We start from the raw sequence: 16,896 nt of genomic DNA on the forward strand, positions 1-16,896 counted from the left end.
GTCCCTTCAGCCAATGGGCCTTAGCTGCCTCCTCTATAATACGGGAGGGAGAGAAGGAGGGCCTAGATGGCCCCAGGTTCCTCCCTCCTCTAGGTCTGGGATCCTAAGAACTACAGGGTTGGCCTGGGACTCAGGAAGACCAGTGGAGTCTGCCTCCTGTGACCTTGGGCAAGGCTGGGGCAACTCTCTACGACTATCAGTAACAGATGAGGGAATACCCACCCACACCACCAACTCCCCATGTAGATGAAATCACATCTCCAGATCTGCCTCCCTGCTCCCCACATCCCCTAAAATTCCAGACACTGCGTCAGGCACTGGGGATACAAAGGCAAAACTGAAAATCCCTGGCCTAAAGAGTAAAGAGGACATCCCCATGGGCAAGCACGGCACACATGATGCACAGAAGACACAGGCTCGACCTGCATGTGTCCCATCTTGTCCCCACCACGTATCACAAAGGAGACACGTAAGCCAAGCCTCATGCACACCGAGGCCACGCCGCCTAGGGCTGGTCTGTATGAACCTCCAATGGGAAACTGCAATTTCTCTTAAGAGGATTGGTGAGTGTACTTTTATGTAGAGGCAGCCGCCACAACTGCCCCTTCTGTCTTCTGCCTTCCACGGACAGATACTTTGTTCCCACTCTCAATACAAATCTGGGCTTCACATCAGCGCTGGCATTACGCTGGAGGACAGCAGGGAGGAAGCTGACTAATAGAATGAAAAACTGTGAATGCGTCCAGCACTTGGCATACAGTAGGCACTTAATAAAAGCTTGTTGACTGTTTCTGCAGGGCTGCAACTAGGGCAAGGTGACCAGAGTTTTTCTCTTTGGTGCCAGAATTTAGCAGGCACATACAAAACTTTCAGTCCTTCAACTGCCCCCCAAACAACTGAGTTTAGCATCCATTTAGCAAGAATAATTAGTTAAAATAGGAAGCTCCCAGATGGTCTGAGCCTTCTTCTTGGCCCACCCTCTTCCTAGCCCCAAGCTCCCAAGTGAGCCCCTCTCTAGCTATCTACCCCCATTCCCCAATAATGAATGAATGAATGAATAAAAAAAGAAACATTTAGAAGGTAGCTACTATGTTCCAGTAGCTGAGGATACACAAATAAAAGCAAAGTGATTTTTTAGCTTGGAAAGCTTCAGGCAGGTTAAGTGGAGCCCCAAGGCAACAGAATGTCAGAATGCCCTTTCCAGAAGTAACACTAATTCGATTATGGGTCAGGAACTGAGCAGAGGGTTATGGGCAGGGAACTGACTGGTGAGAAGACAGTTGATGGGCAGGGTGTCAGTGAGAGGCTGAGCAGCCCTCCTATTCAAGTGGGCCACACACACACAGCAGGCCCTCGGCTGCTCCTGGGAGCAACAACTGCTAGTTACGTCAATACCTAAGTGAGACCTTAGCAAACCGCACTTACTGAGGCCTGGCAGGAAACAACTTGCCAGCTTTACTCAACCTTACTTTACTAATAGCAGGGAGCCAACAGCTAAGTGATCAGAGACTCTCCCAATCCCACGGATAAAATGTGGAACAAACCCAGCTGGACAGAGATGTCCAGTCAGCCAGTAAACCAGCTCCTCCAATAACCAGAATGCTGTGCAAAGCTGATCCACACCCTCAGCCAAGAGAAGAAAGCCTATGCTCTCTCTCCCCAGTTAGGCCTTTTTGACAAACAGAATAATGTTGGTCCTTCTTGCTAGGAATAGGTTGCGGGATTGCTCTTTAAATGACTGGCCTCAAGAGATTCCCAGAATTGGGATATTTGAACTTGAAGAAGAAAAGGCTCAGAGTTACTGGTGAGGGTCGGAAAGCCTCTCGAATCTTCAAATGTGGGAAGGGCTCTCTTATAGGCTAGTGATGACTTCTATGCTAACTGACCCCCAAGGGGCAGGATTAGAAGTAATGGTCAGAAGCCACAGCTAAGGAAGGCTGATGCTCCTGACATGGCAGCCCTTACTAAGAGGTGTTTATGTTGCAGGAGTCTGAGGGAAAGTATTCTATTTGGACAGTGCTATTCTGTGGGCCCCTCTGCCCTCTCCCCCCACACTATCATAGTGTGATGAGCTTTTGAGGAACTCAGAAATCACTGAATCTAACCCTTTCATTCTATAAAAGAGTAAACTGGGACCCAGAGAGGGGAGGTGACTAGCCCAGAGTCACACAGATAGTAACAGAGGCAGGATTTTACCCCCGCTCCCGACCGCTCCTCAGACTTCTATTTCAGCTTATTCATCTTCCTCTGACACTGTGAGGGGGAGGCACAGGATAGGCCAGAGAGGGCTAGGCTCTGGGACAGGCGTAAGAGGCGCTGAGTCTGGATCCCGGTTCTGACACTTCCTAACTGTGGCATCATGGGCAGGTCGGTCACCTCTTCTCACCTACCCACTTCTCACACCCCCCACCCCAAGATCACCTTTCACAAACATGGGAGGTATCTTAGATGCTCACTCTTTTCACCTTTCTTTGTGCCCTCAGTGCTTGGCATGGTGCCAGGCATATAGAAAGGGCTCAATAAATGCTTGCTGACTAACTCTGAGAGTCACAGTTTCTTCATCTGAGAAACGGGAGTAACATTTGCATTATCTCTCTCATAGAACTGTTTTCAGAAAAGTGGTTTATGGGGCAGATAGGTGGTGCAGTGGATAGAGCACCGGCCCTGAAGTCAGGAAGACCTGAGTTCAAATCCGGCCTCAGACCAAACACTTGACACGTACTAGCTGTGTGACCTTGAGCAAGTCACTTAACCCCGATTACCTCACAAAAAAAAAAAAAAAGTGGTTTTATGGGGGGCAGCTAGGTGGTGCAGTGGGTAGAGCACCAGCCCTGGAGTCAGGAGGACCTGAGTTCAAATCCAGCCTCAGACACTTGCTACTTACTAGCAGTGTGATCCTGGGCAAGTCACTTAACCCCCAACTGCCTCACCAAAAAGCAAAAAAAAAAGTGGTTTGCAAATCTTCCAAGTCATATAAATGTAAATTATTAATATAATTATAACAGAAAAGCAAAAGCAGCTGGAAATCTGACCTTGTTTCTACAAAATGCAAAATATCCTCAGGTCGCAGGTACTTCTCCTGCTGGTAATACTTGTAGGGCAGGAAATTAAAGCGAATGCAGTAAACCCGGTATTTGTTTTTCTTTTCTTCCATGCAGAAAGACTCCTGGATGTCAACTTTCTGCAATACCTGTAACCACATCAAAAGAACACATGCTGAACTAGGCCTTCGGAGGTACTACAAGGGAGCATGGCTGGTGGCACGGAGTCAACACTGACCACACCTGGAACCCCTCCCTCCCTCCCTCCCTCCCTCCCTCTCTCCCTCCCTCTCTGTGCTGCAGGCACCAAGCACACCCCAACAGCACCTGGAACCTCCACCACAGCTGGGCAGGAAGGGAAACCCTCTGAAGCAATTAATATCCCAGGAGGAGAAAGAGTCAGAGGACCTGGACTGATGGCTTCACTTGTCCCACCTTAGAATGCTGTCCTGGCTGCCCACGCAGCCAGCTTTCCAGCTGCTAAGCCCCTCACCGCCTCCTGACCAATCAGTACTTAAGAAGCTAATATGGCCCCTGATAACTCAGTGTCTGCCTCTGGTGAGTGTGGAGCATTGTGTGAAAGTCAAGGCTGGGCAGCGAATCTGTCCAGGTCTGCTCTCAGGACTAAGGAGAACGGCCTCCTCCCCAGCCCCCAGGCAGGCACCTCGCCCAGGCACACGCGGGTCAGCTGCTTCTTCAGGCTCTTGACCCTCTTCAAGGCCCTCTTGGTGTTGAGCACAGGCACGCTCATCATGGGCGTCTTGATGTTCGAGCTGGCCACCATGAGGATCTCCCTCAATCTGAAAGAGAGGGTGAGGGCTTGGCCTGAGCACACTGTGGGATGCTGAGAGGACTTAGGGCGTCACTTCTGGGGGAGCGCCCCGCTCTGTGTCTTCTTTCAAAACTCTGCTCAAGCACCACCTTCTCTTTGAGGTCTTTTCTCATCCTCACCTTCCCACCCCTGCCCCTCAAAAATGTGCCCTGTGCTTACTTTGTACATAGTCAGTCAATACGCATTTACTAAACACTCATTATCTCCCAGGCAATCTGCTAAGTGCTTGCGATATAGAAATAGAGACCTCAAGTAACTGACACTCCGGTACACTGGTGCACATAAGCTGTCCATGTACGGAGCAGAGGGAGGGTAACTCAAGGGGAAGGCACCAGCAGCAGAGGTGAGGGGACAGAAAATTCCATGCAAGGATATGAGCAGGCCATCATTCCTCGATCACAGGGAGTGGGAGTAAAATGTCAGAAGACTGGAAAGAGAGGAAGGGGTGGTGTCATGAAGGGTTTTCAATAAAGCCCAGGAGTTCCTAGGTGACTCGAAGGGCAACAGTGAGCCACTGAAGCTCACTGAGCAAGGAGGTAGGGAGGTGACCGTGTCAGGAAATGACCTCGGCAGCTGAGCGGAGGGACTGGAACAGGGACTCATTGGGGGACACATCTCCCCGACAGAATCTAAGCTCCTAGAGGGCGGATGCTGTCGTCTTCCCCAGGTCTAACAGCACGTGGCAGGTGACAAGCAGGTGCTGTCCCCTGACGGGGGCGGGTTCAAAGGCACTGGTCCCTGGGCTCCACCCTCGTCACCTTCACCTCTGGGAATCCCGACCTTCCTTCAAGGCTCCTCCCAGTTCTTAGAGGTTACTTTGTATTTACTGAGCTCTGTACTCTCTGCCCAAAGGCGAAGTCACCTCCAGAGGAGGCTGTACCATGGAGAGGAGCTTTGAGCTCCTGTGAGCCCTGGGCCACATGCCCAGAGCCTAAATGCCATTCCAGCAAAGGTAACAACGGCCCAGGTCTACAAATGTGAAAATAGAAGGCTTGGGCCCAGCTGATGTCAGTTAACAACATTCAGTCTAATAAAGACACATCTTGCCTCCTTCTGGTCAGAGCAGGGCCCATGGATGCTGGGGGCCAGGCCCCCACTGGTAACCAGCCATCTCTGGCTGTATCTGGAGTGTACTGTTAGGGGGTACGGCGCATACTAGCACTGTTATCTCACCAAAAGCCCCAGCACACTGCTGTGTTTAGCAGATAAAGAATGAGAGACCTACCCTCAGTCAAACAGAAAGAGAGAAACCAAATAAACCACCCCGGCCTCACTTCTCCCCACATGGGGTGTGGACGGTCACCTCCACCCTGCAGGAATTCCACTGGGACCACTTTCTCAAATGCATCCAAATACAAATCAAGGTCATGGCAGCATAAGGAGTTTGCTCCCCCTGTGCCACAAAGCGGAGGTGCCCCAGGCCCCCTCCAGGATACCGGGCAGGGCCACAGGTCAAGTGACAGTGCTTACAAGTTCCAGAAGACGGGGGAGCCTCAGTAGGACAAAAGCCCCCTTACCTCCAGCCTCCTCTTATTCCCTTTGCTAAATGCCACCCGCCTCTTACCTTGGAATTCCCAGCGTGACATTCATCTCTCCTCTGCCAGCAAAGTGGAAAGTGTTCAGGGTCATCTGTGTGGAAGGTTCTCCAATGCTCTGGGCGGCCAGGAGGCCCACTGCTTCCCCTGGGTCACACAGTGCCCGCTGCCACTTCAGATGGAGCAAGGTCTTCAACCTGGGGCAAAAGGGATGTGGGCAGTCAGGAGACAGACCCGAGTCACCATGCCCCCTGCCTCTGGTCCCAAAGGTAGAGCCTTTCCCCATACTGCACCATGGCCATGGAATGGACCCTGTGCTTCCTCAGTAATCACAAGCCCTCCTGTCTTTATTGTTGCCCCCAAGGCATCGTAAGCCACTGAGTCACTGAGGCTCCAGATGCCTGTGTAAGGTCCCTGCTTTGGAATCCCTCATTTCCTTCAAACGTCAGCTCAAGGATTGCCTCCCATCTCCTGCATGAGGCCCTTTCTGATCTACCCCTGCCCAGATGCTACGGCCTCCTCACCTAAAATTACCCTAGAGTTTTGTTCTGGCGAGGCAATTGGGGTTAAGTGACTTGTTTAGGGTCACACACACACGGTTAGTAAGTGTCAAGGTCTGACTCGGGATTTGAACTCAGGTCCTCCTGACTCCAGGGCCGGTGCTCTATCCACTGCGCCTCCTAGCTGCCCTACTTAGAAGAGCACAAGTTGTCTCCCCTGATAAGAATGGGTGATCCTTCAGGGCAGGGATCAGCTCATTTTTGAGCTAGGAATAGGCACTTAATAACCATGAAAACCTTGCCCATCTCCCTGGGCCATTCGTACAACTGTAAGCCACCTAGGAGAAGCTGTCACATCTACCTTCCCAGGAGGACCTGGGCTCAGGAACCAAAATGCAGCATCCCCATTTTACTCATCCGAACCGGACTCATTCAGAATTTGGGAAAACTTGGGCAGGGCAACTGTTCAGGTTTCAAGTTTCAACTCAGGCCAAATGTACCATCCACAAAAGGTTTGCTAAATGCATGAAAAATAAGACAAGACCTGTCTGTTCTCTTCAGTTTAAACTAGTCTGACTCAGAACCTGAGCAGTCAGTATGCATGTTATCTTAATTACTTTGTCAAACTAGTTTCAGTGAACTAGTGTTGAGAAAGTTAAAAAAAAAAATGTAAAGAGCTCATTTATAACCCACATTTTTTCCTGGATCAGATAAGGCTTGTGCCCAACTGGCAACAAGAGAGGTCTGAAAGCATCTGAATACACCTGAGAGACGGAACCAGAGCTGGTGTTTCCTCTAGCAAGTGCATCTGTGGGCTTCATCCTGGTGGACTTCTCTGCTTTGAAAAGAGCTGGCTCCAGGGCTCCCTGGGGAAGGCGGCGAGCCAATGGATCCCTGCCTTGTTTCCAGGAAACGAGCTAACTGCAAACTGAACTGCGCTGCTCCCTCCGACCTGCTGCGGGAGATGAAGAAGCCAGGTGCAAAGGCCACAGGCCCCTCTAGTACCACGGGCCCCTCCGGCACCACGGGCCTCGGGGAGGAAAGATTCTCGGGGAGCAGAAAAAGGAGAAGCAAAGAGAGCAGGCTGTTGGCTTCACATTGGCAGCTATGTCCCAGAAACCACTGCTTCTTATGATACCTTCAAAGTCTTGGCAAATCTCTGACCCTATGAACCCACAAAATTGAATGTTCTTACAGGACAAGCCTCTGGAGAGGTAACACAATAAAACTGTAATGGTCGGTTACAATAGGCAGCTGTTTTATGAGTGACATATTCCCATGAGGGGTGCAGAAACATCTTTGGTCTAACCCAAACACCTCTCGAAGCATCTTAAATAACTTCCATTCATGGGAAAGCCAGCCGGGCACACGGGAGAGCTAGAGCCGACCTTCGAATCAGGAACACCAGGGGTCAGGTCCTGCCTCTGTGACACCAGACAAACCCATCAGACGACTCTGTCAGATCAATTGCAGTGGTGGAGGGAGCTTCCTCGCATCAATGAAATCAGAGAATTAGTCCAAAAAGAATGCTTACCTAGGAAGATGCCTCACCACCATTTTCCCTCTCTTCTCCCTTACCTAGATGAAGAGGGGAATGGAAGACCCCATGGCTATGTCAGGCCTATGCTGAGTTCATTATATTGTCAGCTCTCTGGCCCTCTCCAAATTTTCCCGGCCGAGTATCAGCTGCAAGGCCTCAAATACTGGACCTTTTTTGGAGGAAGGCACGACCACCAAGTTGCTATGAGTTCCTTGTTTTTCAGCTGAGGAAAGTGAGGCCCAAGGAGGTGACGGGCAGGTGACAAAGGAAGCACATGGCTTCCTGGGGTCAGAGCTGCAGGCTCTGCTCCATTACATTTCTGACTACATCTCAGTACCGGGCTCCAGTATTAAACTGCAGGAGACTCACAACCCCACTCACTAGTGTCTCCTCCGGACCCCTGTGCTCAGAGGACTACACGGAGGACCCCAGCTCTCTCGGATCTTCATGCAGGAAGACTCCATCGATCCCCTTCACTCCACCCTAGCCCCTCCCCTGATCCGCTCCCAAACTGTTACCTATCAAGAGAAAGTTCTGATTTTTCATAGCTTCTCTCGGCCTGAGCCGCCCACTCCTGGGCATACGCATCAACCTGGTTTTCAAATGTTTCTGACACAGATGCAAAGTGGATATCAGGACGCCAGACTCCCAGGCTGGGATCAGGGCAGGGAAGGGCTCTCTTCACATACTTCCTCTGGCTCTTCTCATCTAACTCAGACCACATTTTTAAAATCTGCAACAGAGAACAGATTATAAAGCCACTGTCCAAATGGCAACCCCCAGGAACCACCGCTTGGAGAATTTACGCGCCCATCTCAAGGCCCCATCCTCAATGCCCCACTAAGGTAGGACCGCCCATTCATTTCCACCTTCTCTACAATGGATGATAGCGCCAACTCTACACTCCCTCACTTACTGTGCAACGGGGGGGGGGGGGGCAAGTTCCAGCACCCCTCTGGGCCACATGCCTCTGCTAGAAGAGTGGGATTAATAACATCTGCCCTCGCTTCCTCTAGGGTTACTGTGAGCGTCCCAGAATGCCAAAGTTGGGGGGCAGCCTCAAAGGCCAAGTCTGCTCCACACCTGGACAAGACTCCCCTCTATAACCAGAACGTGTATGTGCGCGTGTGTGTGCGTGCACGCATGTGTGCGTGTGTGTGTGTGTGTGTGTGTGCATGTATGTGTGCGTGTGTGATACAAATATCTTCCTGCCCATCCCATCTTTGCAAATCTCTGCCAGGAAGTTTCCCCTTGCAATAGGAGGACATTAAATGCAAACCAGCAGTGTGACTGTAAAACTCTCTATAAACCTAAACTACCATTACAATGACTTTTAAAATTAAGGTGATAATCTTGTTAAGAGTCCAGCCCTAAAGCATGCATATCTTCCACACACGAGACGCAGTGTAGGGGAGTGGGAAAGGCTGCCCTGGGAAGCAGACAAGCGGGGTTCAAATCCCAGCTCTGGTGCCCTCCCTGGGCCTCAGTTTCTTCACCTGTAAACCAGGGGGTTGGGCCAGCTGGCCTTGGGTCCCTTCCAAACCCTAGTGGGGCTAGTCTGTGTCCAGGCCACCCAAAGGCTGCATGGGGGCTGCTTACCTTCTGCGCACTGGGGTCCCGGCCATTCTGGCTCCCCCCAGTGAGGTTCAGGGCGCGGATGGCCGCCTGTACTTTCTGGGAATAGCTCAGAAAGGCCCCGTGTCTGGGGCAGGTGGGAGGATGCTTGGCACGCCACTTCCTGAGGGCTCTGAAGTGCTGCTGGGCCTGCATGGGGTCCATCTTGGATAAAACTTCATCCAGATGCTTTGATTTCCGTATTGCCTAGAAAAGCAAGCCCAGTGAACCAAAATGTGACAGCCCCTGGATCACCGCAAGTGACTCCCCCTCCTCAGATGTCTTACAGGCCTTTAGGCCTCTGACTCCTATCAGGTAACAGAATGGAAACTGGAGCTGGACCCAGGACCCGAGTTAAAATTCAGCTCTGCCGCTGACGACATGGAAAGGTCGTGGAAGGACCACTGGCCCTAGAGTCAGAGGACAAGGGCTCGGGTCCCATCGCTCTGACACATCCCAGCTTCCACGGCTTAGACTAGTTGGCCTCTAAGGGCCTGTCCTATGCCCACGGTACCGAAAGGTATTTCTCGGTGCCCGCCCCCAATGCCAGGTACTCTCCCTTATCACCCCCATTCCTCTGAGAGCTCAGTTGAAGGACCCCTCTTCCAGGAGGCCTTTCCTGACTTGCCCCTCACCCCCACCCCCACCCTCTCCTATTTGTTTGGCAGGTACTCCTGTCCACCTGGTGTCTCCTGGAGCAGCCCAGCATGGTGCCAGGAACACAGGCGGTACCTAATAACCACTGGCTGAGTGAGTCCTTAACAGAGGTTGCTGAGGCTGAGTCCCTGGTGAAGCCTGCCTTGGTCCTAGATGGCACACACCACACCCTCACTGCCAGCCCTTTCTGAGGGCAAAAACCTCCCTGGCCCACTGCCCAAACAAGCTGGGAGGAGGGTGGGCCCAGCCACAGAGGAGGGGCAGGGAAGGCAAGGAAGTCATTCCTACAGCGGGATGTCTCCAAGCATCCCTGGCCAGAGACCTCCCACGCGGACATCCTTTCCTTACTTTCAGGCAGCGGGATTGCCTGGGAAAAGCTCCTGCCCCAGTCAGCAGCCGTGGCGCTGCCACTATCCGGGTGCCCCTGCCTTGCACAGAAAGCTGGGCTGGGAGTCGGAAGAGCTGCAGCTGAACCTTGCCTTGGACAAGTCTCACCACTCACATCAAGCAGCATTTACTGAGCACCTCCTGCGTGCCGGGCACTGAGCTAGGTGCTGTGGATACAAAGGAAGTGCCTGCCCTCAAGGAGCTCCCAGTTTAGCGGGGAGAAAACACAAACAGCTACGTACAAACGAGGTAGAGGTGACAAACAGGCCCCAGCGAGGGGGGGCAGCCTCAGAGGAAAGGCAGAAAGAGCAAAGAGGACAGAGAAAAGCTTCCTGTGGAAGGTCAGCCTTCTTAGGAGCTGTGTGACCAAGCCATTCAATAAATCAAACATCTATAAAATGGGGGTAATTGTAGGGAAAGCATTTTACAAGGACAGTGCTTCGAAAATTCAAGCTGTTACTATTATAGCTCACGCAAAATGAAGATTAAAAACTATTTTTCTTGCCTCAAAGAATTGTTATGAGCATCAAGTCAAGGGAAGAAAAGTAAGGGCGTAAGCAACCTATATAGCACCTACTATGTGCCAAAAACTATGCGAAAGGAATACTTTTGAACTCATCTGATCCTCACAACCACCCTAGAAGGTAGGTTCTGTGATCCCCATTTTACAGTGGAAAAAACTGAGGCAAACAGAGGCTAAGTGACTCGCCCAGGGTCACACGGCTAAGAAGTGCCTGAGGCTGCGTTGGAACTCAGGTCTTTCTGACTCCAGGCCCGGAGCTCTAACCGCTGCCTTGCCTACAGTTGTCACATACAGCTATATCTATGAATGTAAGTAGATTTAGAGAGAAAGAAAACAACACTCTGACATGTTCAAGGTGCCATACACAGATGCAGTGCGTGATTACTGCCACCATCCTATGATGCGGTCTCTTCTGTTACCAACCTGGCCCAGGGACAATGAGGCAGGCCAAGGGAGGATCCTGCATCTGCAGTCAAAGGCCCTGGGTTTGGCACTTGGCTCCGTCAATGACTACCTGGGTGGCCTTGGGCAGGGGGCTCCAACTCCCTGGGGCTCGGATCATCCCGAGATCCTTCTAGCCACGAGGTGTGGGACCCTCTAAGTCACTGAGTCGGGGACCTGAGCGTCTAGCCACCTCTTTTTACAGATGAGGGGGACTGTCAATAACGCAGCCACCTCCCTCTTCCCCCAGTCAGAGACACACGATTCCCATTCTGCTCCCTACTCCATCCCGAGGGGATGGGAACCCCTCTACCTCGTAGTTGCTGAGGAGGAAAGGAAACTGCTTGGGCTGCAGGAACTGCGTCTTGGGGATATCCAGCCCATCCTCTCCATACAAGAACTGGACCACGCTGCCGTCGCTGTCTCGCACGGTGAGGTCGTACTGAACCACCAGCCCTTCCAGGTGTTTGATGATGCACCTGCCAACAGAGGCGTGCTCAGGCCTGGCCCATGAGACAAGAGGGAAGGGGCGGCTGCTCTGGTGGGGGGACTCAGAACGTGCCTTTGGTCTCAAGGGAGCGTTGGGAGCCTAAGAAGGAAAACGGGCCGCGCCAGAGGCGCTGCGGCGATCAGTCTGGTGGAGCTCCAAATCAGGTTATTACATGATCAAAGGAAACGCTCAATTAAATGATGGAGGGGATGGATTCAGAAAAACCTGGGAAGACTTGTATGAACTGATGAAGAACTAGGATTTATAAACTATACATAATTTGTTAATACACCATACATCAAATAGCTATATAAACCTATAACTGTATATGAATGTATGATTTATTAATACATAAATATGTATAATTTACAAAATAAAAGCAATATTGCAAAGAGAAACAACTTTAAAACCTTAGGGATTCTGATGAACACAGTGACTCCTCACAGTCTCAGAGGACTGATGCAAACGTGTTGCCTACCTCCAGGCAGCTGTGATGGACTCCAGGGAGGGCACACATTAAGACACTTAGACATACTTACTAACCAGACTTTCATTCTTTATTTCTTTCTCAACTGGGGCAGAGGGAGAAGAGAGCAGGAGGAAGGGAAGGCAAAATTTTAATTAAAAAACCAAACCAATCCAGTCCTACTGTGTCCTGCCCAACAGCATGAGATGCGTTGTCTCCTAGCACAGGTCAAAGCTGGGCCGCCCTGCCACCGCTGCAGGGCCCACACTGACCTCCAGTGCTCTTCCCGCAGGGGAGCAGGCCATAGAGCTAGGAACCGCAGCTGCCAGCGGCCAGATGTGCAGCAGCACCCCCCCCCCCCACACACACACAGCTGCCTGCTCTTTCATGCTTCTCCAGGGACCAATGTTCTCTGGATCAACAAGAGACTCAGCAAGGCAGGCATTTCTCTGCTCTGGTGAGTACTAAACTTTTCCAATCTGGCTCCTATTACCCATCTTAGGCACATGAGGAATTCACATCTGAAAGGAGAACACTAGGCATTTCCATATCCCAGGTCCAGTGGCTTTTGCTCAGCCCTCACTTGCCGTCTGCTCTGGAGTGACTGGGATACACAGCCCTTTCTCTGGGAAACTCTGCCCTCCCCCAGCCTCAGAGAGATGTGCTGGGGATCCCCTGGAGGGCTCAGACTCCTGCGGGCATTGTCTGTGGCCTTCTCTTCTCTTCCTTCTCCTGCCAACCAAGTCCTAACCTCTGCTCTTCTGGCCCTCTGCTGTTCTCTCCCTGGAGAGCTCAGACCAAACGGGCACATTTCTATCTGGCTGTCTGTTCTCTTGTCATCTCGAACAATACCAAATTCATCCTGTCCTGGCAAACATCCCCTTCGCTGTCCTCGTCTGTGTCAACAATGCCATCGTTCTTTGGTTTCTCCCACTCCCTCGACCCTCAAGGTAAATCAGCGCCAAGAACAAACTAGTTCTTTCTCTACAACCCTTCAGCCCCAGGCTCTGTCCCCCCGTGTATGCTAGGCACCACAAGATGCATCTTCCCAAACCACTGTGTCTGCCACCCCTCCTCTGTTCCAAGCCTTCGTGGCGACCCTTTGCCCAACATTTAAGGCCTGCCACAATCTCAAGTCTGGGGTAGAATAGAGAGGGGACAATCTGGAGATGTTCCATGTCCAACGCCCTCATGTTACAGAGAGACTAAGTGACTTGGCTGATATCTTGGAGTGTTTGTATTTCTGAGGTTTAAGAATATCTGGGTGTCTACGAGTGAGTCTATATGGGTGTGGGTCAGAGCAGCAGGGTGGGTGGGGATGCTGACATCTTCCTGGACGCAGGAAAACCAGTTAGCTATTGCAGTAGGCCAGGGGGAAGAGGACCGAGCAACAGAGCTGGAGAAGAGCGAGGCAGAAGGAAGAGACGCCGTGTAAGCCACGCTGTATAAGCAAACCCTGCCAACTCATTGGACAGAGGAGAGGGGCCGGAGGGGGCCAAAGACATTTCCCCTCTCTGACTACAGAGATGGCTGACCGAGGCGAGGGTGGCAGAGGCAAAGTTTCAGAGGAAGATACAGAAGAGCCCGCCTGACCATCCCCAATCCCAAGGTACCTATCTGGTTCCCGCTCTCAGGGGTCACCCATCTGGCTCGGTGCACCATGCCCACTACACAATTAGCTCGCCCTTCAGGTCTGTGTCCTATCTGTCTAACAGGTCCACAGAGTCTAATTTGAGAGTGTAAATGAAGACTTGGGTGTGTTTAAAAACAAATGGGATGGAGAACCGAAGGCTTATCAATAACGATGAGCTCTGATGAAACACACTGTCCACCTCCAGAGAGAGAATTCCCGGACGCAGACAGCAGGGAACTTTTTCTCCTTCTCTCTGAATGTGGCTAATGCGGATGCTGGTTTTGCACGTCTAAAAGTATTTGTAATGGGTTTTGTTGTTCTTGCCTTCATATAGGAAGGGGAAGGGAAGAGGGAGGGGGAGAGGGAATATCTGGAACTCAAATTAAAATACAACTGAATATCAAAATTAAAAAGTAAAATAAAAATGAGCTAAAATTTTTAAAAAGGAAAAGTAAACAAAGAGGCGGGAGTTTAGAGTGTGGGGCTCAGGCTGCTCCTTCCCTCCCCACCTGCCAGGGAGGGGATCCCTGAGAACTGATACAGACCCAGTACCACCTCTGGGGCACAAACCTGGGCCTCCCAGGAGGCCTCACTGGCATCATGGCTGAATGGAGACACTCTCTTCTCTTTCCTGTTGCCCCAACCTGTTCAAACAGCCACATTTCTGAGGGCTCTACAGTCTTAAAACACACTGGGTTCAAGGGACTCCATAAAGGGCAGAGTCTCACACATGGCCTGATTCTCTCAGGGTCCTCCTCCAAAGAGGGAAGCCATTTCTGATAACCCACAGCACTGGTTCCCCCAGGCTTGGGGAGGACAAGGGGAGAAAGGGCTGAAGCCAGAGCCCTACCCACAAGGCAGCACGTACAAGAGGCCGGCCTGGGCTCCCCCTTCCTCTGTCGGCAGAACTGAAGGCAGGCCAGCCGGCCAGCCGGGGCTTCAGCCTGAAGAGCAGCAAACCCTGAGACAACAGTGTGGAGAGCGGTCACCGAGTGTGGGCGGGGCTCAGGCTTCAGCACCTTCTCCAGCACTGTGGGTCAGGGGAAATGACTTCCCTCCCACTGGGAGACAGCGTGGCCTCAAAGAGAGACCGCAGAGCCAAGAGTACGGGATTGGCAGGAGGAGACCTCGGTCTGTGGGAGTTAATTAAACAGGCAATCTTAGCTCCAGCACGTTGACAAAGCCCACCACTCTACCTTTCCGCATGCTTACAAAGTCTTCAGGGGACACAGGAGAGCACAGATGTGCTCACGCTGAGCTCCTGGTTATTATATACGGGGCCCTTTGAGGTTTATAAAGTGGACTCTCTTCTCATCACAAGTCTGGGAGGGAGGGAACCCACAGCTGGAAGACTTAGGCTCAGGGAGGTGAGATGATTTACCCATGCTCTTACAGGGGCCAATCTCCTACTGAAATGATGTGATTCTCTAAGTGTCTGAGCAGGGACTCAAACTGGGCCTCTTCTGACTAAATCCAGGGATATTCCCCAAGGCCATAAGTCAGTTTTGTAATTCCTTCACAGCCAGAGGAGAAAGTGTCCCGTTTTGTTCTCTTACCTCTGCAGGTATCCTGATCGACTTGTTTTGACAGCTGTATCTACCAGACCTTCTCTCCCTGCCATGCAGTGAAAGAAGAATTCCTATGGGAAAAGAAGGGTAATGGTCACGAACTTCACAATGAGCTCATCTCCATGAGCAGGGATGGGCCGACATGGGGTCTTCCATGACCTCTGGCCAGGGCCTGCTCTACCGCTGGTAGATGGCTGCCTGGGACCACAGAACAGGCTGTGGTCATGAAATGGAGCCAAGGGATCCCATCCTTGGCTCTGCCGGATATAAGCAGACACAGCTATAAAGGTCATCATTCCAGCCAAACATGACTCCAGGGAAAAACCACCAGCCACCCAAAGTCCATGCCCACAAAGGGTAAAGGTGGAAATGATCCTCCCTTCCCCGGCTTCATTATGGACTGGGCCACAGCAGAAGGTGAAAGGGTGACAGAGGCAAACCAAAGACAAACCCAAGATACCGTCAAAGCTGGCCAAGGGCCAGCCCTGGGAGCCCCGCTCTTCTTTCTGTATGGCTCAGAGGGAAGGGGCTCCCACAGTCCCTCACGCCCACCTTTTGGTCCTACCAGTTGGTAGGAACGGGCTGAGAGGGCAGTTTAACCTTCGTCTGTGGTAATGACCAAATGTTCTTCACTACTAAGGACCTTTCCCTTGGACAGCATCATGAAGGTGCATGGCCAACAATCTGAGGGCTTTACTCTTGATAATGGGGAGGTGCATGCCCTTCACCAGCCAGCAGTTTAACCCCCCTGTTCACCAAGGGGAATTTAAACAAAAGGGCCGCTAACACCCTGCAATCTTTTAGCTTACCGCTCACCCTTAGAATCCTCTCAGCACATACCCATCCGAGCGGGGAGTCAGTCACCCACTGCATGCAAGGTACAAAGAACAGGGAGGAGATTCCCTGAAACAGAAACCTGAAAGCACCTACGGGAGGCTTGATGCCTGTGAGGAACCTGCCGGTGACGAAGCCTCCAGACCGGGGAGTGACTTCGTAAGGTTGGAAGCAGGGCAGCGACTTCCCGGAGGGCATCAGTGGGGGCCTCCTCCCTTCCAGCTCAATCTGACCGAGCAGACAGGAAATCTGTGGGGCACAAGCAAAGCCAGGGACGTGAGATGGGTGACAGAGCCGAAAAGGCAAGACAAGGCCTTCCCGAGAACCATCGCAGAACCCTCAGGTGTGTGGTTACAGGACACAAAAGACACCATGTCAACGGAGATGTTGTCCACTGAGTAGGAAAGTGTAAGCTTGGAGAAGCCCTGGGATCAGACCTGCATCGTGTTGACAGTCGATCCTTTGGCTCCGGATTGGACCATCATCTGCAGATTGTTCTCTGGGAACCCTCTGTGGAGACCGAAGGGCATGCAGGCCTAGGCAGGGTAAAGAGACAGTCAGGGCGACCCAAGACAAATAGAGAAAATGTAAGCCCCACGCCTAGTCAACACTCCCAACCCATGCCGGGGGACACTGGCTGCCTTCCTCCCTAGTGAGTCTAACCAGAGCTACGAACAACAGGGCTAGCTGGCGTCTCTGAGACCAGGGTCTCCTCTGTCCTGCACCAGCCAGAAAGCAGCCAAAGGAAAAGGGAGGAGGAGAGTAAAAAGAGGACATGCTGAGGGTGGGCTGATCAACAGGCCCAGCAGGTGAAACTAGGGCAACATACGGGGCC

The 16,896-nt window shown here is 51.9% G+C and overlaps 1 protein-coding gene across 1 annotated transcript in view; it reads right to left on the minus strand.

Annotated features, from left to right (window-relative positions):
• The window catches only part of POLR1A (RNA polymerase I subunit A), a 79,401-nt gene that overhangs the window by 17,232 nt on the left and 45,273 nt on the right, over positions 1-16,896 (minus strand). Inside the window, exons 19-27 of the mRNA XM_027860449.1 lie at positions 16,499-16,597; positions 16,158-16,310; positions 15,216-15,298; positions 11,384-11,549; positions 9,048-9,269; positions 7,967-8,181; positions 5,438-5,605; positions 3,706-3,841; positions 3,033-3,190 (exon numbers count right to left, since the gene is read on the minus strand). Of these exons, the coding sequence (XP_027716250.1) occupies positions 3,033-3,190; positions 3,706-3,841; positions 5,438-5,605; positions 7,967-8,181; positions 9,048-9,269; positions 11,384-11,549; positions 15,216-15,298; positions 16,158-16,310; positions 16,499-16,597 (1,400 nt within the window). The remainder of the gene's footprint in view (positions 1-3,032; positions 3,191-3,705; positions 3,842-5,437; positions 5,606-7,966; positions 8,182-9,047; positions 9,270-11,383; positions 11,550-15,215; positions 15,299-16,157; positions 16,311-16,498; positions 16,598-16,896) is intronic.

This window comes from Vombatus ursinus, unplaced genomic scaffold, assembly GCF_900497805.2.
Source record: "Vombatus ursinus unplaced genomic scaffold, bare-nosed wombat genome assembly UNPS02014181.1, whole genome shotgun sequence".
Taxonomy (NCBI): Eukaryota; Metazoa; Chordata; class Mammalia; order Diprotodontia; family Vombatidae; genus Vombatus; species Vombatus ursinus.